Genomic DNA, 25,096 nt, shown 5'->3' with positions numbered 1-25,096 from the left:
TGCAAAGTCTCGTCAGAGCCTCGCGTGTTGAGATTCAGTAAGAATGTAGGGTACAAAACATTGCTTATTTCATCTTTTGGTGATGTGAGCAAGAATCAGCAATGTTTAAATACCTTATTACCCACAAATAGTCACAGACTCACATCTCACGAGGTTCCGATAGGACTTCACTCAGAACTTATTTTCACCCTTGGTCTAAAATCTGCTAAAACACATATAAAGATCACCCCTGCTATTCCCCTCCGTATTTAATATTTCAAGTTTTTGACATTTTGTGGATAACGGGTTTTGTATCTTTATTTTCTTCTTGTAGGAGGAGACATAATCCATCCAACAGTAGCGGCAAATTTCACTTTGAGCTTTTATTAATTCAAAGTAACTTCTTTGATTTACTTAAAAGCTAACTCCACTATTTTACTCCTGCGTTTCCTTTAACCTAACTTACAATTACTGTAATTGAATCCACCACTTATCTTCTTTTCTTCTCAAGTTACAGGTGCAAGCAGTAACAGTGTAAACTATCTAGTACATTGAGCACAACTAAAACGGAACTTTCCTCATGTATTAATGTCAGTAGTAACTTTATACCGTCTGCATATGCGTAAATGTGGCAATCTTGGCTTGTCTTGCTATCCTTACTAACTTTTATTTTCCCTCGCTCCTTACTTGTGCCATAGCAAATCCGCATCCACTGTCTCCCCATGTGAGACATGACACAACGTAGAGAACTCGCACACAATTTTCCACCATGTTAGTAGAAATGATTGAACGGACTAATCACCCTTACTTTGTTAATCGCTGCTTGTCAGCAGTAATGATTTATTTCAGGCATTTTGCAAAAGTAAATCAGTCCCAGGGAACTCACAGCATGAAGTGATATTTTCTCATGTGTGATACCATTGTAGTGTTTCAGATAGCCAGACATTAATGTGTATGAATTCCTCTTTGATAAATCTTTTTGGATTTAGCTCCAGTTTTCCCACAGTTATGTACCCAGGAGATGGCTTTTTAGCCTCATTCTACACTAGTAAGGAGTTTGGTTATTGACTTTCTCATATGTTGATGATCATATAAAAGAATGTGTAGACATTAGTGACATCTATTCTCTTAGGACCTGTCAGTGGCATGGAATGTTTAACTGTGTCACAAGAACAAAGAAAACTGATTTCATATTTGTAATGTATTATATAGAACAACAATGTCAAAGGAAGACCCATATATGTTGGAGCTGGAGTTCTCAAGAATACTAAATCTTCAAATAAGCCGTAAATGTCCAACACTGGCCAGCACAGGTCACAGTTGAACACTTGATCTAGAGGATTAATTCACATTTTTCAAAATGACACTCAATAGTGTGCAAATAACATTACTTAAGCACAGGGCTACTTTCCTAATTTGAGATAATGTGGCTAAATGAATTGCAGACAGCTATATCCTTGCTGTCTCCGTAGGTGGTGTTACAAATAATTCTCTATTCATTTATTTAAAACTCATTTATACACTTGCACATTAAATGATCTATTGCCATTGTTATGTGGGTTAGATAATGTTATTACAGAAGTAGCTTCTTTTTAAATAACCAGTGAATGTGGACTGATCAGCAACAAACTGTTCTTGCACCTCTAAATAAACTAGAGGTCAGCTGGCTGAAAGCCATCACATTCTCACAGGCAGATCCTGCGTTATCTCAGTGACTGCCACACTTTCCCACTGTTCAACTAATCTTAGTTAACATTCCAATGATCACACTTTAATGTTTATATAGATAGACAACAAAGTGAGTCCTTTTGTGTATGATTGAATTGAACATTTCCAGAGCTGTCCAACTTTGAGATTAGGCAAGATTCTGTGAGGGCCATTTCCTATGCAAAGCGCACATTTATCACTGTAGAAACATTGTAATTGTGTACGATTAAATCCAGTGCACCCGCTTTTACACTCTTATAATGATGCCAGGTGCCAGTCATGACAAATGCGCCTACTGAATGGACTGTGGGACAGTCCACTCAAATCGGGCAATTGGGGGGGTATGTGTAAAATGTACTTTTCAGGGTTAGACTAGGCATAGTGTAGTTATTGCTATGCACATGGTTTTGAACAAACATTTGTAGCCAGTATTGAAAAATGTTCACTTTTCTTATTTAATTGAACTAAAAGGGGTAAGATAAGCAAAAAATGTAGATGGTCCTTTGCTGTGCACATACTGTACATACATGGTATTTTACTGGCTAGTACTGAGGTGGTGATGAGCAGTTTTTCTCAAGAGAAAGCCATTGAGCTCAATGCAGCCACAGGGGTAAATTTATCAAGCTGCGGGTTTGAAAAAGTGGAGATGTTGCCTATAGCAACCAATCAGATTCTAGTTATCGTTTATTTAGTACATTCTACTAAATGACAGCTAGAATCTGATTGGTTGCTCTAGGCAACATCTGCCCTTTTCACACCTGCAGCTTAATAAATTTTCCCCATAGTGTGTGTTACTTGCAAATGTACACACAGGGAAAGCAAGTAATATTCAGATGGACACTTATTTTGAACAAGGTCATTCACTTATTTCTCTTCTGTACTCAAGTTGTTTATAAAGCATTGTGCTACTTTGGGTGAAGGGTGAGGGTTTCAGTAAAATAAGTAAGTCCTTGCTCTGGTACATCTACTGTTATCACGATACACCCCCCTCCCTGTTCACTCACCTGTGTCTTACCCGACAGATATTGGTGGGTTTGGGATGTCTACATAGTCTTGTGATCCATCTCACTGATTGAGATTTTAGTTTGTATACTTGCCACCTGTCATTTCACATTGTGCAACGGATCCCAAGTCTTTGACATTTGACACTTACATTTCTAGTGCACAGAGGATGAAGAAACACTAAGCAGCACTAATGTATTGGTAGAAATCCACAGCGGTGCTTTTAAATCTTGTGTGCTTTGATTTGTTGCTTGCACAAGCATAACCTGCATTGTCTCTATATACAGTATAGATAGAACATGGAGATAGCTCCTTCCGCAAATTACTTTTTTGTGCATGGTGCTTTTTATATTCTCTACAGAGATCCAATATCCCAACAACTGCCTCCATTTACCATGCATTACTTGTGCAATGAAAATGAACATTCAATAGACCTTAGAAATAATTATTTTATTAGTCATTAAGGATTTTTTTTTACAATCCCACTATGGAGCACCGCACAATACTTTTTGCATGTTGATGCATAAAATTGTCTTTTAAACTTATTATCTCTTGGCCCAAGGGTCTTATCTATATTTTCCTGAACATATCAGTGGTGATATGACTGTTTTACAAGGTAATCTTGACTTTTTAGAACGTGTTTACACAATGCCTGACAGCTCTGTATCTTTTCCCTTTCTTCTTCCCAGCCGCACATTGCTGTAGATAATCTGGACCAAATTCATGATGAAAATGGAAACAATCTATTGCACATTGCAGCGACCCATGGACATGCAGAGTGTTTGCAACACCTCACCTCTCTCATGGGCGAGGATTGTTTAAGTGAAAGGAATGAAGAGAAACTAACACCTGCTGGACTGGCAATAAAGGTAATAGTCATGCCAAAAGTACATTACAACATTATTTGTGACTTTGAAGCTTTATACAACTGTTTCAAATGTACAATCGAAAGCAGAGGTGGTCAACCTGCAGCGCTCTATCTGTTCTGGAACGCAAAGACCCAGCCAAATGCTGGCAAAGCATGCTGGGACTTGGAGCGCCACAGCTTATCTTGGCTGGATAGTAAAGTTTGGTTGCATGAAATCACTTGTGTGCTCACTAACAGGTTTAGTTAAATATCCCTATGGGTCACTGTGAGGTTCCTCTTAAATACACTTATCACTAATAACTCCCACCACACACACAAATGTATCACATCTACTTTTGTCATTTTCTTTCTTTTCTGGGAGCTCTCTGAAATCTAACCTTCATATCTGTCTCCCTTATGGATGTCTGTACACATAACATAAAACTGTTGCAAGGTGCTTTGTCCACTGATACCCCTTTTGTTATGTCACTGAAATAATGAAGTCAAAACAACATCCCAATGATTAGTCATAGAACATGATGTACATTAGACTCAAGTACATTTTTCATACAAGACATAACACACGTACATATACTCACTTGTCATGCTGTCTTTTAACGCTGGGCAAATCTGTTGCCATTATGTAGCCCATGCAGTACAATTTCTCCAGACATTAACATTAAACACTAAACTAAACCATTATGTTTTACCTGCAATATCATTGCCAGCCGCATGGATTGCTGTAAATCATTACAAATATATGACGTTAGATGAGAGGTGCAGTTTACACTGAATAACAGATGTTGCGAATTATAAATAATAAATGAATGACTGCAGTACGGTGGCTTAGTGGTTAGCACTTCTGCCGCACAGCACTGGGGTCATGAGTTTGATTTCCGACCATGGCCTTATCTGCGTGGAGTTTGTATGTTCTCTCTGTGTTTGGGTTTGGTTCCTCCGGGTGCTTCGGTTTCCACCCACAGTCCAAAAACATACTGGTAGGTTAATTGGCTGCTATTAAATTGCACTTAGTCTGTCTCGGTCTGTGTGTGTGTGTTAGGAGATTTAGACTGTAAGCTCCAATGGGGCAAGGACTGATGTGAATGAGTTCTCTGTACAGCGCTGCGGAATTAGTGGCGCTATATAAATAGATGATGATGATGACTGTTCAGTGCTGGAATAGTGCCTGTACGGGGAAGCGGTGCCACAAAAAGAGTGTGTAGTCTTCAGTCCAGAGGATTAAAAGTTCTTTCAGAAACCCTTGGGCTGTGAGGGCCAGGTTAATTAACAATAATGGGTACTCTGGAGTGGCATATTTACCCCCAAGACTCCTGCCCATTACATCAAGAGTAAAAAATATTACACACATAATTTTACCAGCCAATCTCGAGCATTTTACCACAGGGGCCAAAATATTACTGACTGGCAGTGAAAGAGAGTCCTTGAGAATCTGGGCTTGTGATCACTTGGCAGCAGTCGTAGTAAGCGAGTGGATATTTTTTTTCTGGGGATTTCTCTGTGTTTTAATTATATTTTTATTTGGACTTTGATGGATCAAGCAAGAAGAAAGAAATAAAATAATTTAATTTCCATTTGGACGATGATGGATCAAGAAAGAAGAAAAGACGATTTTAATTGGAATATAATAAAATGGTGAACAAGGGTTTTGAGAAGTGTTTTTATTCAATTAAACTTCATTTTTTTAAAAGAACCACACAATGAACGCTTTGAAAGTCATACACTATTCATTTATTGTAGTTACATTTTTCTTGTTGCAATGTGCAAACGTTAAATAGTGTGTTCCTGTTTGTTTTATGTTTGTTCTTCACAACCGCACAACTTGTAACTGTACGTGTTGGCAATGATCCACTTTCTGTTGCTCAGAAAGCCTTAAATAAAGAGGTTAAAAAAAATACAGCTTTATTTTTAAATTGTTGGGATTTTTGTTCTTTAACTCTATTGTTATAATGAGCAGGAGTCTTAGGAAACCATGTCCATTATGATGAAACAAAGTTGTTATGGGTCCTAAAATTTTTAATTACCCCAGCCCCCAGAGACCAGGGGGTCTGAAAGAGCAAAACCACTTTTACAGTGGGAGCTGTGAGTCCCTGAGTGTGTGTGTGTGTGTGTGTGTGTGGGGTGGGGGGGGGGGTATATTGCTTTCGCCATGTGCTGACCAGTCTGGGACAATGGACTAGTGTTGAAGTTGGTTGGAGATTGGAGGTAAGAGACATGACTAACCCCCATTTATCTCACTCCAATAATCTTGCTCTGCATCGTAAAACAAATGTCTATACTCCAGGGGAATTCTTCCCATCCACCTGTACAAACTTCCTGCTCCTCTGCAAATGTGAGCATTTTGCTCCGCAAACCTATGTATCCCTTTTTAGAAATCTGAGCACATTTGGGCAAATGGAGGCAATTGGCGGTACACGTGCACTATTACGTGCACTATTACCGTAATAGTGCGCCGAGCGCGAGATTTTCGGCGTTTCCACCGACAATTGAATACACCCCAATGTGTTTTGCTGCAATAAAATATGATTGTGATAGTGTACACACTATCACACTGTGCAATATCTGACCAAATGGTTGTTTATCGTGTGATCTGCACGATGATTGCATCAGTGTACACCCAGTTTAAGTATTGTGTCTAATAAAATCTCCCCCCACTAAAGTACAACCACACTTGCACTAATGGTAAAGAGGTTTAGATCTAAAGATGGCCAGAGATTCTGTAGTGCTGCAGAAGTATCTCAACCAGCTTCAGCCCTAGACAACCTGGATTGGTTTTCATTATATCAGAGAGACCACAACTGTAAGGCCTCCAGATATACTGAAAACTAACCCCAGGCCAGTCAGCTCACTGCTGCCACCTCTAGAGCAGGGTGTGTACAACAACCTGCTAGCCCCTCCCCATGCCCACCCCAGAGGCTGCCATTGCAAGGAATTCCAATATTACACTTCAAGAGACATTCTTAACGTGATCATGAAGCAGCAGCGCACAGAAAGTTAACTAAATCACCCGGTGTTAGAACATAAATCGACGCCTGCTAACTCTGTGCTTCATTTGTTTAATCATTTAGCAATATTGTATTATATTTACTTTTTTGTCAAATAATAAAGGATACATTTTATGGCACTTCTGAAAACAGATTCTGTAACTGTGTCCAATAAAAAGCTATCACCTCCACTTAAAGTGTTGACATTTTATTTTCTGTATTACTTAACCTTTTGGACACCTGCCATTCCCTATTAAAATGCCTATAAACCTCTGTACTTATGAAAACAGCAAAAATAAATGAAAGTCATATATTATTCTCCAAAGCTAACTTGTACGAGGTTTAAGTAGTGTGAAGCAGGAAGAATGATTTATGTGACTATATTTGTGGCTTTTTTGTATTATTATTATTTTGTATTAGTTATTGTGCATCTGCGCTGCAGTGCAGCAATGCCTTGAAATACACCTGTAGAATGACTTCCTTTAATAAACTAGTAAAACTGCCCCATCCATACATTGGCTTACATTTTAATCAACTTTTAAAGGTGAAATCAGGTTAAAATATTTTTTTCATTCTTAGGAGCCTTATTTCTCTTTGGTCACTGTCCGATAAGAGCATGTTCCCCACCAGATTGTCATCTTGGGATGAGGATTCCTTAGGGAGAAAACTCCTTTTTTTTTTCCAGAATTTTCTTGTAAAATTATTTTTTTACATCTATTTTGATGTGAATTTTTATATTCTTTTTAATCAGCCACTTCTGTTTTATGAAGATTGCATTGGTACCCTACAGGGGTATGGTTAGGGCTTCCAGGTGTACTGTTTTCCCCAAGGATTTCCATCTTCCGCTGGAAATGTAAAACTAGGATCAGTAATATTCTAGAATTGAGACTCCTGATCTCTCCACGTTGCCATATATGGAAGAACTAGGATCATGTAACTGTTTACAGCATTCTGTTCCTAAATGAAAATATGAAAGGGCTTTATGAATCCATCCGTGTCTCACTTTTCCAATTGAAAAATATCAGAGAGCTAAGCATTGTAAAAGGGGATTACTATGTCCAAGAGATATATCAAAGTTCTTCATGGCTGGAAGTATATCTTAGCTTTATCAAAATTGAAAATAAAAATGATGACATCAGGTTTAGAATTTCTAGGACTTTTCCCACCAATTGTAAACGCTACTTCTGGTGAGATACCATTGCCAATATGCTCCTAACTTTGACATACATGTGTATCCTATCGTTAGCTATTTGTAAAAAAAAATGTGCTAGTTGCACATATAGTAGACTGATTAATTGTTTTTCTTCATAACTTGAATTGGAATGAAGAATCGTACCCTCCTCCCCCTGAGGAATGGAAAACAATGTATATGATTTATAATGGCTCGAGTTCTTTGAAGTTAAGCAAAGACTTATTGTACTTTGCTGCCTTCAGAAATCTTTTGTGTTACCTGTGTTCTAAAACCTGTACAGTAAAAGTTGGTAGTGCTGGTGAAAAGTGCATGTAAGTGGACATGGCTTGAACTCTTCACCAGTACTACCAACTGGTATTATCTGTAGCTGCATATAATGTATTTAGTGTTGTTTTAACTTGCAGGATATTCTGTTGATGGTTCGACCCTAAACTTACTAGTCAATGATGCCATTATTACACTGGTTACAAAATAAATTCCATACATACCAGTATCCAGTTTAAATAATACATTTTCAAATATGCAGAAGCAAAATATGTTTCCAATGCTTTCATAAGTAACAGTTATGGTGAACTTTTTTCTTTTTGGATAATTTCCAAAGTGGAAAATGTATGGTTCAACAAAGATTAAATATACTTAGAAAAAAAGACAATAGGGAATGGTCTAAGTCACCTTCCAGTCGTAAGTAAAGCATAATAATTTATAAAGGATGTATAAAATATACATGTAAGAGTGCAAGCAGTCGGTACAAATAACATTTTATGCTTTCAATTCTTGGAATTCTGACCTAAACCCCATATTTGCAAATTGCTACATATATTTAGCAAGTTATAGAATAGAGTGCAGAGGCATGTTACTGGAGACATTCAAAGATCTGTGCAACTGCATTGCCTCTTCCTATAAATTTGATAAAGTTCTAAAAAATAATTGCAGCCTTAACCTAACTATATTCCTAATCCTAAACTTAGTCATAACTTTATCCCAATAACACTATTATCTACTGCGAAACTAGCCTCATCACAAACTTTAAATGCAATTTTTCCTTTTTATTTCACACATGATTCTTCATGGCTTTTTTTGTTGAAAAAATATTACAAACTTAAATCTATTATGGAGTATTTATCACAGGAGTTCAGAAGTATCAAATTTTAGGACTTAGAGCTAGATTTACTAAACTGCAGGTTTGAAGAAGTGGAGATGTTGCCTATAGCAACCAATCAGATACTAGCTATCATTTATCTAGTGCACTCTACAAAATGACAGCTAGAATCTGATTGGTTGCTATAGGCAACATCTCCACTTTTTAAAACCCGCAGTTTAGTAAATAATAAATATACCCCTTATTGTTGTTTAGATGTTTGTTAATTATCTGTTTAAATGTAAGAAAACAGATCTGAAAGAGAGTGTATACCCTAGGAAGAGCGAACACAAATTAGCGAATTAAGCCCTATTTTTAGAAGCGATCACTACCACAGTGCTTGTAATTAAATTACTCTTGGTACATTCCTAAAATAACGCATGAGTCACATTGTTTTGATAGTGCACATGTAACTGCTACTACATACATACTACCTCTCTCCTTATTTTTTGAAAGTACAATAGTCCGATATTAACTAAATCTTAAGAATCTATTGACGTTACAGGTCAAGTACAGGATGCAAGCTTCAATATACATTAATCTACTTTGTACTTGAACTGCTACTCCTTGCCCCTAGGGTAGACTCTTGTTTTTTTCTGAAGCTAATGATGGAAATATAAAGTATATCCTTTCCAACACACTTCAAGTAAACATGTCTTCAGTAGTAAGCACTTTATATCAAAAAATCCATAGGCAAGTTGTCAGTGCCCATTCAATACACACCAGTGGTCATCATTGGGCGTAAAACACAGTGTAAAGTACGAAAGCTTATAAGCACAGGGGCCAACAAACATCAATGAACTGGAAAGAGTTCCTAGTTTATGACTACATATTTCTGTAAAAGACAGCTGCAGCCTTTCTCCCTTTATAGGAGGAAACCTGGGTCATACTGACATGGTACTAATTAGCCTGCTACCGGAAAGCACCGATGTGACAGCAGCTTGGAAATCAGAAACCTCAGATGACTCATTTAAATAGATAAATACTTTTCAATTATAGCCCGCCTGAGAGTTGGAAATCTAATTCAAGGTAAATTGTCAAAAACTAAAATCTCGTATTTTCTCTTAAGGGACGAACATTTTGTACCAACAGGTCAAGAGCAATTACAGTCCAATATGTAAGAATTGCTTATGAGACTGAGGCTGAAGGAATGTTTCCACTGAAAGTAATGTAACACCAATGGGAAAGTCAGGAATCTGAAAGAGAATGTTAAAAGCACAAGCGGCAAGAGGCCATTGACAGTAGAGATGCTATATAAAGGATATCTCATTAAGTTATCTTTTGTGATATTGGTCCTGTAAAACATTAATTAATGCATTAATTATTAAATTTTGATGGCTTCTCAAATGCTTTCTATTTTTAAAGTGTAACGTATGGGAATCCGAGAGGGTAGTCCTTGCTCACAGTGGGTGAGACATTCCATTGGTATTATGTGTCAGAGAAAACAACTGAGAAATATAAAGATTAGGCAGGTCAGCAAAAAATATTTTTGCACTTTTGTAAATCCCACATTAATTTCATGGTTTGCCCATTTCCCCGGGAGATTTCAATGTGTCTTGGGGTAACATATGTTTCACCCCAAGCTGTAGCTCAGACCTTCTTGAAAAGAACGTGTGCCCCTATCACATCTAATATATATACTTAAATCATTGTATTATAATAACTTATACTGTCAACCTTATACCAGACAATTTTCATATATTATAATGTAATGCATTTAAATTCATATCTCAAATTAAAGTAATTGTAATTTTATTTTTGGAAGATTTATTTTGGAAAGATTACAGGCTTGTAAAGATCTCCTGTCCTTTATAATAATGACAATGGTGGTCGTCTTTTTTCCGTTCAGCTCTGGAAAATTATTTTAAACCACATAAACATGTGTATTGGAGAATTCATCCATCTTGTCTAAAATGAGTTGAAAAAAAATTAAATGAAAAAAATCGTATTATGATCTCTCTCATCACCATCTGCTCCCAGGTCATTCCAATAACACTTGTCAAGGACGCACTGACATTAATTATTTTTTTTCAACAATCTCACTAAATTCTGGAAATCAAGTTTACCATTAGTACAATATAAGAGTTGAGAATGTTTAAATATCGCTTTTTAGTATAACACAGTACACTATTCAAAAATGAAGGTACATTGCACATGTTGAGAACCACATAACTAGGGGGATATGAATTAATAAATATTCTGTGTAGCGTTTTCCTTAACTATTTTTTGTTTAATGTTTTACGCTGTGAAGTGGTATCTATATTACATGTACTTTCTTACAGGTACTCTGTTCATGCATGTTATATTACTGGATTCACTGCCCATCCAGTCACAACTGTAAGATTGGAATTCTACATATTATATACTAGCTGAAGTACCTGGCATTGATAGGGTTTAATTATTGAAGTTATTAAGTGACCAATGCGGTGGCGATAACTGTCATCATTTTAAAATAATTAGTAGCTAAGATTCCATCCAGTGGAAGGCTCAGAACAGGCTCCCTGGGTCAAAGTTCTGCCCAGCGTACACCAATGAGAGGTTCAGCCGGGATCCCTAACCCTCTTAAAACCTGGCCAGAATCCAACTGGACCACCTCGCCTTGGTTTCATCCCAATCGGTGCAAGGGTGTCTGAATGCAGGCTCATAACAGGCTACCCGGGTCAAAGTTCTGTCCAGCGTACACCAACAGGACGTCCATTTGGGACCCTAACCCTCCTAAAACCTGGTCAGTATCCAACTGGACCACCTCGCCTTGGTTTCATCCCAATCGGTGCAGGGGTGTTTGAATGCAGGCTCAAAACAGGCTCCTCGGGTCAAAGTTCTGCCCAGCATACACCAATGGGAGGTCTGGCCGGGATCCTAACCCTCCTAAAAACTGACCAGGATCCAACTGGATCACCTCGTGTAGATTTCATGCCAATCGGTCTAGGGGTGTCTGAATGCATAAGTAGACAGACAAACAAACAAACAGACCAATCAATTATATATATATATATATATATATATATATATATATATATATATATATATATATACACAATTTAGCATGCTTCTGAATTATTTGGAGTTGTCTTCAACAATTAATTATACAACCTTTAAGATGCAGAGATTATCTGGATCTGTGCTGTGTAAGAATGTTTTGCTGGCTGTGCGAATGTATGTATTTTACTCATTGTACCATATGGGCATATTATACTGGTTGTATAACCCCTTACACACTTGAGCCATTTAGGTAGCTGATGCCTGAAATTCATTGTCACCTATGTATATAGGGAATAGATTTAATTACATGTATTGGACACTCTGTCGCTCCCTTCACTTGCATATCATAAAGAATGCCCCAAAATGTCACAAGCTTATATCAGTATCTAATGTGTAATTGAGAACATGTGTGACACTGGTTTATTTAGTTGGTGATCCAAGGTAAGCAATGTAGTGTCTTTGTTACATAACCACTATAGCAAGAGGCAAAATAAACAAAGCATTTAGGAATTTAACTGGTAATAGAATATACCTATATTTTATATTTTAATTTGTCAAGTGAAAACTGAGAATGAGAAACAAAAATAAAGTAGTAAAAGCCTAATAACTGTAGTTTCCTAACAGTAGGTAACTTGACTTTGACATATGACTTCAAAAATGCTAATGGAAAGAAGCCATAAAAAACAGGAATAGCTAAATTGGGTTTTGACAACCTGTCATGTTCATTAAAACATGTTTGTGTGGATGGCGATGTTTGAATATTTGAAGACTCTTTTCCTTTTCTTTTCACACAGACTGGTCAACTGGAGTGTGTACGGTGGATGGTCAGCGAGACGGAAGCCATTGCAGAGCTTAGTTGCTCCAAGGATCACCCTAGCCTTATCCATTATGCAGCCTGCTATGGCCAGGTATGTAGCAGATTTTAAATGATGTGTTCAATAGGAAAATATCCCTATTTTATTCACATGCCCACACACATTCATTTACCTTAAGCAACTGTTTTTTAGCTACCAATGCCACACTGTAGATAATGCCTAAAGAGAGAGAGTTCTACCGGACCAATAGTAATTAGCTCTGGCTCACCTAGGGTGCACATTCCAACAATGATGTATAAACAGATATGTTTATACAGTATGTAGGCTTTGTTGAAAGTCATTTACAGTTTGCTGTCTCCAGGAGGTTCTTGTTATTTGGCAACTGACAAACTACAGACACAAATCCAGTCCAGTAGCAGTGGTAATGTCAGTGCAGGCAGAACAGATGTCTAGGAAGAAAGCCAAGGTTAAGTTAACAAGCAGAAGAACTTGAGATCAAAGCCAGGTAAATACCAAGGAGTCTACCATAAAAACCATATACAGGTAGCAACAGACTGGGAAACGCAAAACACAGTCACCTGTTGCTCAAACATTGATTAAGTAAAAGCGATGGTTTTATATAGGCAGGTAATTGCCCTCTTTCACCACCGGTGCAAGCAGTAACCTAACTTGTTCAGTGAAGTTTCAGTGATACAGAACACTGGTAGATCTGGACAGTTGCTGTCTCTGAAACGGGATACCCCAGATCGTACAATTATTCTGCATGCACTTGCCCATGTTTCATTGGTTTTCCAGTGTGTACAGATGTTTGTGTGATGTATTTTTACAATTGTAGATTATAGAGCAGGTATATCCATGCCTGCCAACATTCCCAAATGAAAAGTTAGGACATATTACTCCACACCCCCAGTAAACCCCCTGGTCCGGGAAAAGAACATTAATTGCTGAAAAGTGCTCCTTGAAATTGAAATGAGGTGCCTGGTATGTAATATATCATACCTTTATTGTATTAGGAATAAACACATTTACACAGATCAGGACAAATGACAGTTTAAACCTCAAATTGTTTAAGCAGCTATTCAGCCCCAAAAATTAGACAGGTTATTGCTAAATCATTATTGGTAAGACTTTTAAAGTGCACTTGTTCCATACACAGTGTGAAGACAACCACTTTCTGAACCAATATTACTAGGGAAAGCGTGAAACACAATATTCTGATGAATATTGGTACAGTCCACAAAATGACTACCCCATTGTGAGAAGGCAACATGTACATTTAAGTTTCCTAATATTTCTCCATTAAGATATTGATAGGACTTTAATGACGATGAAATACAGATGCGTGGCTCCTTTGGAATGCAGAACAGGCAGGGCTGTGAACCTTACACAGCTCATACACTCCTGGAGAAACTGAATAATACTTCTAAGCTGCCGGACTGGATTAGTCTGAAAGAATGATGGAAATTCCACTAAAGTACATTGTCTCAACCTGAGCAGTGACAGCTTAAATATCTGGCTGTCATTAACCAGATGATATACATTCTTATAAAGGGCAGCTTCTATATTTACTACACAGATTGCAAGAAAAAAATCGCTACTAGGTCATCAAATTGACAGCTAGACGCTGCTCGATTTATATTATTCTTATTAATTATTTTCTCTGATGTCATGCAAAAAGTAAAAAAAAATATCTCCTTACCTCAGTGTCTCGAGATATGTTTTTCAGTTTCTATGTTCCAGACAGTTCATGTTAACTGAACTCCTGAGTTCATGCCTAATGTAATGTGATCTAACTAATGACTTTTAAAATGAGGAGACAAATAGACTTTCCAGTCCCATCACAATATAACATCGAAAGTGGAGTATTGAGTAAAAATTTGTGGGTTCATGTTTGTCAAAGTAAAAAGGTTGTGTCAGATGGTCAGATTTGTTTTAATTTAGTCTGGTAAAAATAAATGTCTAAAAAGTGAAAAAGACTTTTAACAATGATTAATAATTACTTCACAGTGAAATTCATACAAGAGCATGTCTAGTGCATACTTGCCTACTCTCCCGTAATTCCCGGGAGGCTCCCGAAATTTGGGGAGTCCTCCCAGACTCCCGGAAGAGTAGGCAAAGCTCCCGAAATTTGGCGAAATTCACTGGAGTGTATGCAGGGGCGGGGCTTAATTATGTCATTAAGCTCCGCGCCCCCTCCATTCAATGCCATGAATTTTGGCTTTTCCATAGTGGGGGCGGGGCTATAGTGACGCAAAATGTCACCACACCTCCTACCCCATGTCACATGACTTCTCCCCCGGATCTCCCGGGGGAGAAATCTTAAAAGTGGGCATGTATGGTATAGTGTATAAGGCACCTATGCAAGGGAAGGTCGCATGACCACAATATGTCCCCTTACTAGCATTGCTTGTCTGTGCACCTAAACTTGCTATCTTGGCTAAGCCTAACACTTTATGTGCATGTCTTGCTGATAATACCAAGTACACCCAGACAGATGACCATTCTAATGACCACCAAGGCCTACTTTGTTACAAATGGTCCTTTATGTACTATAGAAAAGTAATGTAGAAATTGATATACAAATAGTAGTGCATGGTCGGCACAGGAATCAAACCTCTAGTTTTTCCAGTGTGACTAAGTTTGCAGCTTACAAATCAGGCATAAGACTCGTACTATTGCTGTAACCTGACAAAAGCGTCTTCTGTTCTGAGCCTTTAGCAGTGTAGGATATTGTCTGCAGAAGCCAATCCAAGCTTATTGCAGCATAATGCATTTACCAGAGGGGAAATGAAACGCAGGATATTTAATGGATAACAGTTGTTAAGTGGCTTCATAAAACGTTACCTCATTCCCTTTGCCAATATACCTAGGTTTTAGCAAGCTCTGTTTAACAGCATTGTGTTGGAAGTGTGTACTTTTAACTGAAAATTATCTTTCACATATTCCCTCATAGGAAAAAATACTTTTGTGGCTTCTCCAGTTTATGCAAGAACAAGGTATTTCTTTGGATGAGACGGACAAATGTGGGAATAGCGCGGTTCAGATAGCCTCTCAGCATGGATACCTGGGCTGTATACAGGTAGGGAGTATGGCAGATTTATAAACAATTGGTTACAGTTCACATTTCAGTGGACGTTTGGTTGATACGTGGGTCCTGAATAAACTTGGAAGTGAATTATTTAACACATGTTAAAACACATATTCAATATATCGTTTTTGAAAGACAGATTATATATAAAGAGATGGAAATAGCAACAAAATGAGTACATTTTCATTACAAACATGTTCTTTCCTAAAACATCTTTTCTTATTGTTTTGTCTGTTTAAACCAGTAATAAAAGATTTGTGGGTAACTTTGGCGAAAAATAAACAATTGAACCATATTATGAATATTTCTAAGAACTGAGCGAAGGGATCGTCACTCATCTCTAAAATTTGCCTGAGGGATTGGAAGAAAAGTATTACAGGGTATTGGTGTCAGTGGTGATAAAAAGAAGCATTTTTTTAATATAGAGATGTGTTTATCACCACAATCGTCCAACATCATTGTAAGAGCCACACATCATTAACATAACCACACTAGTGGACAGATCACTGCCTTCCATGTGGCCAACACAATTCTGGAATAATCTTTGCTGCTATGAATATTCTGATGATCTGATTGGCTACAGGTTATCCTGTACCCACCCACAGGAGAGGATAACAAAAATGTGATTTGTCCCTAGGCAAACACATCTTAAAACCTTCTTAAAGGCACAACAAACTCAAATATTACTGATTTTAAGAACCCCTTATGTATTGTAGAGATTTTTTTTTCCGAATAAAATAGCAATCTTACTATATCTGAAAGAAAAAAAGATTCACTGAGCAGGATTTACCATATTCACTTGTATTTTGCTACTTTTTCAATGCCAATGTGTGTTCTAATTTAATACTTCAAAGGACAAGAGGGACAGGGCAGACAGAGCCAAGAGATAGGCAGTTATGGGGTATCTAAGTTATCTTGGAAAGCTTAAGAAAAGCACCTACAATATTCCTTTCTTCTCTGGGCTATAATTGAAAACATATCAAAAACTGTATTCTTTAAGAGTGTACCAAAGCCAATGCCAAAAGGTTGTCTGAAATTAATGAGTCAAGTTTTGGCAATGTCTGCAACATTAGCTGTCTTCTAAAATATACATTAATATAAAATAGAAGAGCCAACATTTCAAATGTTTTAAGTCTAATGCCAAATATCATAAACTGGTTTTTTTTTCATGCAAAAACAGCTTAGATAGCAAATGGGCCCTTTTACAGTATAATTGTTCATTTGTTTTTTTAATATTTTTTTTATGAGCTAATGTAATGTGGCTGACCATATACTATAAGTGTTACATCTTTGATGAGGTGTGAACGTTTCATCACTTTTAGCCAACCCATGCGGTCAGGTTTGAACACTGTGTGTAATTGCACACAAAGAGCTATTGAAGATCACAGTCTTTATCTTTCATGCCATGAAGGGGAAGGGGGTATGTTAACGCCTGTGAAATGGATATATGGATAGAAACGAGTTTGCATTTTCTCCAGCATTAGATCTGGGCACATAACTGAACCACAACAGTGAGATATAGTGAGTAGTATAATTTGCCGGGGTAGAAATAGAAAACACCTACAACAGGGTAATTGTATCAGAGATGGTAAAAGCAAGTTGTATAAACCATGTTTCATTGACATAACAATCTTCTTGTATCTCCATGACAGGTGCCTACTCTGTGCCATAGGGGACCCTGCTCCTTCCACTATTTAATTCTCAGTCTGTAGCTTCCTGCTTTCCACCATGCCCCTGTCACTTGCAGCCTTATCCACACTAATGCAGTCACACTAATGGACAGGTCATTGCCTCCCACAAGATCAGCACACTAATACCCTGAAATTATATGTGCCGCTGTGAACATTGTAATGATCTGGCTACCTGCACCCTACAGATCTTTAAAACTATGTTTGACGCTAGTTAAATGCACCTTAGAAATATATACAATATTTACCAAATATTCTATAAATAACTTTAGGTAAACTAGCATCATTCCTTTATAAACTCTTCTCTCTCCTAATCTGTGTGATGAATAACAATCTTTGAAAAGTTTAAAATAGAAACAGACACTATAATTTATTCCATATCCCAAATTACTTAATTTAATCCATGACTTGCCAGAGAGAGGAACATTGCAAAAACTGATTATTGGTGATGCTTATACTGTTTTTGATTATATAATGTTGACATTGGAAACAATGTAGAATTGTAGTCTTGAGATAATATTTTATTTTACATCAAGAAATAACATTTATGGTATTTATAGAGAAGAACAGTCTTATCATTACAACGATGTTGTTTTGCAGACGTTGGTTGAATATGGAGCAAATGTGACTATACAGAATCATGCTGGAGAGAAGCCTTCTCAAAGTGCCGAGCGTCACGGACATAGCATGTGTTCCCGATACTTGGTGGTGGTGGAAACTTGCATGTCATTGGCCTCTCAAGTTGTCAAGCTCACTAAGCAGCTGAAAGAGTAAGAAAGCTTACAGATACAACATGCTTTATTTTGATACTGACATTTAGAACGGGAAAAGGAAGTTTGCAGATCTTAGAATTACAAGCCTGGTTTGTCTTCTTCAGGATAAACACGTACACAATGTATAAACAATTGAACTTCATGAAACTTTTTCAACCTTAGGGGCATATTCAATCAAGTGCAAAGTGCTTTACGAAATGGATCTGCAGGCACTTTGCATTACCGCAACATTGCGGATTTCCCTTCGTCCTCCATAGGGTTGCGAAGGGAAATCCGCGATGTTGTGCTACCATAATAACTAAAATAATGCGTAGCTGCAATGTTAGTTAAAGATGCCCCTTGCAATGTACTATGTAACCTGACATTTTATTAATAACATTCTGGTCAAACCAACTCCATTGTCCATCCATTAATAATTCAAAGAGGAGAAGATAGGACTGTCCTAAAATGAACTGTAGTATTAAAAGTGAATTTTAGATAGTAGCTAGAGTGTAGGTGAAATCACTTTTTATTTTAGTTACCAGACTTCCTCTTTGTAAATCACTGGTTTAACTGTTATTTGCTATGTCACAGTATTTGAGTCTTCTCATAGTCTACTTCATAGATGTTTTGCTGCCCATAGGAGTAGTAATTACACTGTAGTGAGCACCAGGGCTGCCAAGAGGAATTCAGGGCCCCGTTACAACAAATTCATGGGCCCCCCTTATAGTTGAGTAAGCAATTTTTCATGTGTGTGGTAGCACAATTGGGGGCGTGGCAATGCGCCGTTGGGGCGTGGCTAGCACAATAAAATCAATAGGTACTGAATTCCGCGGAGCGTGACATTTGTCCAAGCATTCCTGACTTTCAGGACATCTAGCACCCTTGTGTAGTATAGGAAGAATGCAGTGTGCACACAAAGAGTTCAGTCTTGGCCTGCGCCCACTGGGCTCACCAAACATTGACATTGTCCCTACTAGAATCACAACATATCACACACTATGCTGCTCTGTCCTACCCGTTCTTCTCACTTTTACCACATGTGGCTGCTGGTTTCTTTAGTTGCGGCTTGTCTGGATCATGGAATGTTGGAGGACCTATTTGGAAAAAAAATGGCTACATTTAGAAAATTAAAGCCAGCCCCACCGTTAAATCAATAACATCCATTATTAATAATTAGGCCTTCCTCCAGCCCCAACATTAAAATAGTATTCCCATTACCCCGCAAACAAAATAGCAGCCATTAATTAGCCACCATCTACCTCACACACACTACATTGCCAAAAGCTCTGTGCCATCACACACACATTACTGTGCCCCTTTATCATCACCACGCTATGCCCCCTTATTATCACACTGCGCCCTCCATGCTGCCTTTGCCCCTTTTTTTTAACCCCCTGTGCCATGCTGCTTGTCCTTTTCTTTAACCCCCTGTGCCATGCTGCTTTTGTCCCTCTTTTTTTAACCCCTGTGTCATACTGCTATTGTCCCTCCTTTCTTTAACCCCTTTGTGTCATGCTGCTATTGTCCCTTCTTTTTTTAACCCCTCTGTGTCATACTGCTATTGTCCCTCCTTTCTTTAACCACTTTGTGTCATGCTGCTATTGTCCCTTCTTTTTTTAACCCCTCTGTGTCATACTGCTATTGTCCCTCCTTTCTTTAACCCCTTTGTGTCATGCTGCTATCGTCCCTCTTTTTTTAACCCCTCTGTGTCATACTGCTATTTTCCTTCCTTTCTTTAACCCCTTTGTGTCATGCTGCCCCCCTTCCGTTTTTTAACCCCCCCCCCCGGTTTCCTCCCTTCACTTACCTTTACTTCTCTCTTCCTTCTTGTCTTCTCTGCTGCTCTGTGTTCCATTGCTCCAGAACTGACTGAATGCTGGGCGTGACATGATCACCCGGCATTCAGTCAGCCTGGAGCAATAGAGCACAGAGCAGCATAGTGTATGTACATCATCAACTAGTATGTACCATACTCAATCACGTGAGTATGGTTTTGGGTTTTTTCACTACCCTGCTCCCCCCACCAACGACCGAGCCCCCCCCCCCCCCCCCCCCACCGCAAAAAAGAAAAACTTAGTTTTGAAAAAAAAAAAAATTAAATAAAAAAAAATCTTCTGCGCGAGGGCCCGGGCCCCCTGACATGCCCGGGCCCGGGTAATTAGTACCCGCTCCCCCTCCCCCCTCTCGGCGGCCCTGATGAGCACACATCACAGGCTCTGTAAAAGTGAATTCTGACTGCTGTTTTTGGCTAAAAAAATATTGTTTGGGCTTGATCAAAAATGTTAATTAGGAACTAAGTAAGGGAAAGCTATTTACCTGTGAAGTAAGTGCACTCTGCCATCTACTGTTTGGTTTATACCTTGCAACTGTGATTTTCTAGTCCAAAATAAACAATCCACATCTATAAACTGACACGTTGGGGCTTATTTAGAGTCCGATTTAAGTCCAACCACAGGCTACAAAATTCTGTATTGTTTTACTGTGCATGACCTGTGACGGAGGGCCCACGTGATTGCATGTATCTAGATATGTGCAACTCAAAATATATATTAATATTCAGCCAGTAAAATTGTGGTCTGCTCTAAATCATCCCATTATTTTCAGGTGAGGGGTCTCTCTGGTGCTACATCGAATAAAGATAAGGGCCACAGTTTAAAGATTGTTGAGACAGCTAGTTGAAAGTGTGTTTAAGCTCAGCTGGTGACCTGTTCCAAGAGCAGAACATGACATGGCCAAGCCCCATAGCAACATTTGTTGGAGGGCCCTGTTTGTGGCTTCACTTAACATACCCAGGCCTTGCTCTGCTCGTCTGAGCATGTGTAGCGGGCAGTCCCCCCCTCACCTCCGGGTCTCATCACGTTCTACCACTGCCCAGAAATAAGTATTCTTGGGTAATAAAACCTGTAATATGGAGCAGTACTGAAAAGGCAAAATCATCCTTTATAAAAGGGGACAGATGTTCTTAATGTGGAATCCAGGGGGGTAAATGTTTCCCTTTACAAGGCAGCGCCGCTTTAAATTTAAACGCCGAAGACGCGGAACTCGCGGGTGTTGAAGAACCCGGATCTTAATACATTTACCCCCAGGTCTTTGTATGCTTTCAGATGCGTTTAAACATGGAAACACGCAGAAATGGAAATTACAGTATTCCTGGAAATCATTAAATGTATTTGCAGACAGGCGTATTATCTATTTAGACTCAAATGATTGACTTTGTCCACAGTGCTCTCTTTCATTCCTCTGTATTGGGCCATAACTGTGCCAAGGTGTTTTCTATACAGGTATGGGATCTATCATGCCTAATGCTTGGGTCTTAGGGTTCTCTGGATAAGAACTCATGCCCACTGACATTTTTGTAATTAATGCAATTTACATGTAAATAGGTCTGATACTAAAACCCATTTCCAATGCCTCCAGACCCACTGGGTTTATTTCCTGCATTGAGTTCCATGGTGGTAGCGTTTTACAGAATACTACTTGTTTCATTTCCGTGTATTTTCTCATTCAGACAAATCTGAAAACCTACAAACGCTAGTAAAATCTAATCTCAAATGCATTTATATTTGATATACTTTTTTACAAGTAAAACACCAGTGGGTATGTGGCCTAATATTTTTCCCTAATTTGGAGCACCATGCCTTAAATATTTAAAAATGACCTCTGGCTTTCCCCACGCTGCATAAGTCACTCCCGTTCTCATTAAAATGTTTAAGTGCTGCTCCTCACAGTGACTGTGACTTTGTCATCATCATCATCAGAGAGACAGCCGTTCTTTCTAGTTTTTGACACCACAGGTTTCTGCATAATAGATCCCACACCTATATACAGATTAGGAGGAGAGGTGATCCAGCAGCCCTGGAAGGAGAAATGTATAGTCAAGTGTAATCCAATGTAAATAAGAACAGCTTGAAACTAATGGGTTTCTTTCTCAGGAAGGTTCTCTCCATAGAATTGGCGTAATGTATAGTCCTTAAAGACAGGCCGAAGATACAGGTTACTAGTAGATTGAATTACTGAAATAACCAGGAAGAAAAGGGCTTTAATGCTTGAGGATTGCAACATGGCAGATGTTAAACTTGAATATCTGTACTGCACTCACAGCAAGGAGTAAGAATGTTTTAGATTCATTACTGCGGTAAATTTACCTTGAATAAAAATCTAAAGAGCAAACAAGCTCAATACTATGTCTACTACATTAATAGAGAATTTATTAAGCAAATGTATATTAATAGTTGAAACACTGATTGCACATAGTAACTCACACAGAGGTACAATGATGATCAACTATTAGTAATATAATTAATAGAAAAAAACACCACGTTGCTTAACACAATGATGATAAAATTCTCAATAATTGTTATTGTGCGGTTATATTTTATTTAGCCAATAATGAATAAACCCACAAGATTGTTGGAGGGAAGCTGGCGGCTTAGACTGTTACATCATATGGACTAGGACCACTATACTATATATACACATTTCAGCGAATGTTTCTTGTTTTTGATTAATTTGCAGTTCCCCACATTGTACAGTGTTCAGTGCTGTGGAATGTGCTGGTTCTTTAATGGATAATAGTAGTAGTAGTAGTAATAATAATACAGCAATACCCTTGGGTGTAAAAGGCAGTTATGGGCCCCATAACTTAATTTTGAAAGGGCCCCCATGTACAAAGCAGACAGATTTAATTCCTCAACTCCAGCAGCTTACTGATGCTCCATCTACTGATCAGTCCATGGCTGCTGCTATAGGAAACAATAAGAACCCTACTTAGTTACCACATGCCTTATTTTGACAGAAGCCATGGTCATATCACAAGATGGAGCGCACTGCTACATCCCCTGCTGCCATGTTAGTTCTGCCCCAGACAATCCCCATCCCTTCTGCACACAGTCTCAACACCTTTTCATATTGTGCAAGGGGAGATTCTGAGGTGTCCGAAGGCATGAATGAGATCGTATTCTTAGCACAGCGGTTAGCACTTCTGCCCCACAGCGAGTTCAATTCCCAACCATGGCCTTATCTGTGTGGAGTTTGTATGTTCTCCTCGTGTTTGCGTGGGTTTCCTCCAGGTGCTCCGGTTTCCCCCCACACTCCAAAAACATACAATTGGCTGCTATTAAATTGACCCTAGTCTCTCTGTCTGTCTGTGTCTGTGTGTGTGTGTGTGTGTGTGTGTGTGTGTGTATGTATGTTAGGGAATTTAGACTGTAAGCTCCAACGGGGCAGGGACTGATGTGAATGAGTTCTCTGTACAGCGCTGCGGAATCAGTGGCGCTATATAAATAAATGGCGATGATGGTGATGGTGATAAGCTAACTGAAGGGTGTTTGGAATTTTTCTGGATGTGCCTAAGCGAACATAGTCGTTAACTGTTTCATGAAGAAAATAATCTGCATTGGCAAGGAATACAAATCTCTAAACTTTATAAAGACAATACCTAGAGCATTAGGTTTCTTTGACATTAGTAAGAAACATATACCTACCACATGTGTGTCAGCAGTAAACATGGGGTAACCCCTTTAATACAGGGCCATCTTTTCCATTGGGCACGATGGGCAGGTGCCCGGGGGCCCCACGGGCAAGGGGGCCCCATAGGCAGGGCTCCTAATTAGAATAAATAATCCTGCAAAAGAAAAAACCTGCAAAAAAAACCTTCAAGGGTCACTGAGCAAGTATAGCTATCTCTATCTCTATATATCTATATCTATATCTGTATCTCTATACATCTATATCCATATATATATATATATATATATATATATATATATATATATATATATAGGGGCCCCGGTGCACTGCTTTGCCCGGGGGCCCATAATGTTGTTAAGATGGCCCTGCTTTCATAGAATTGAAGACGCTGTGATTTCTCCTTGCTAACAGATCTGTAATAGTGTGTGTCTTCGGTGAAGCATATATCTCTATATTAGCTGACATTGGACCATCTCACCATACAATACACAATATAATTACAATGTTGTGATTGGCAGATAAACTTCCACAATGCATGAAGTGTTGCAGCAAAGTTGCGTCAAAACTGGAGCTTTTAATTTTTTCTCTTCACAGGCAGACAGCAGAGCGCATCACTTTACAGACCCACCTCCAACAGCTACTGGAAGTCCAGGCATCCCTGCCAACATCCCCCAGGTATTATAATGGCTCCTGTTCATTATCTGTCAAAAGATTACATAAAAGAGGAAGTGGAATGCAACAGAGGAAGAAAAGGAGATAATAAGCAGAGTGAAATGTTGGAGCAAAGTCAGGATCTGCCTAACAGGAAACGTTCGTTTCCTAGTTAACTAAAATCCATTAAAGTACATTATTCAAGAACCTCCAACAATCAGATTCTACTGTCATTTTTCTAGTACAGTTAAGAAAATAAATCAAAGTGTCTGGTTGGTTGTTTTGGTTTATAACACAGTCGGGCTTATAAAATTATATTATTTCATAATCCCAAACAGTTAAATAAATATTTGCATTACATCTGTAACTATATTTTCTACACATTCTTGGAAACCCGAAGAAAAATGGATTTATTTCTGGTAAATAACGTTTTTCTGTTTTTTTGTCTTTTTTAATGCAAGCATAGATGTCTGCTGTGATATATTCAAATATTGATCTGTGCTTAATTTTATTTTTACCTCATTCACAAAGCCTTGAGTATTATGTGTATATTATCACGGGCTACAATTTCACATCTTGAAATCCACTTACAGGTTTTGTAATATAGGGATTATTTGTTTAGCACACGGAGAGCGAAGAGGACATACCATCATAGCACACCATTAAGATGTGATGGTGACTGCTCATCAACTAAAGACCTCATCATCTAATATTTTACAATGTAATATAATAGGTGAGCTAGGGAACAAATCTGTATCTGATGAATATGAATTTCCTACCA

General features: G+C 38.3%; 1 protein-coding gene and 1 long non-coding RNA gene across 3 annotated transcripts in view; both read left to right on the top strand.

Annotated features, from left to right (window-relative positions):
- Positions 1–25,096, top strand: part of LOC142097398 (uncharacterized) — a 231,765-nt gene that overhangs the window by 125,635 nt on the left and 81,034 nt on the right. The window lies entirely within an intron of this gene.
- SNCAIP (synuclein alpha interacting protein) overlaps positions 1–25,096 on the top strand; it is a 216,079-nt gene that overhangs the window by 170,367 nt on the left and 20,616 nt on the right. For both annotated transcript variants that reach the window (XM_075179187.1, XM_075179178.1), the window contains exons 7-11: positions 3,378–3,557; positions 12,644–12,757; positions 15,618–15,743; positions 18,041–18,210; positions 24,259–24,339. In XM_075179187.1, the coding sequence (XP_075035288.1) occupies positions 3,378–3,557; positions 12,644–12,757; positions 15,618–15,743; positions 18,041–18,210; positions 24,259–24,339 (671 nt within the window). The remainder of the gene's footprint in view (positions 1–3,377; positions 3,558–12,643; positions 12,758–15,617; positions 15,744–18,040; positions 18,211–24,258; positions 24,340–25,096) is intronic.

Source organism: Mixophyes fleayi, chromosome 1, assembly GCF_038048845.1.
Source record: "Mixophyes fleayi isolate aMixFle1 chromosome 1, aMixFle1.hap1, whole genome shotgun sequence".
NCBI classification, from domain to species: domain Eukaryota; kingdom Metazoa; phylum Chordata; class Amphibia; order Anura; family Limnodynastidae; genus Mixophyes; species Mixophyes fleayi.
The sequence above is the reverse complement of the archived record's forward strand: the minus strand, read 5'-3'. Positions and strand labels throughout refer to the sequence as shown.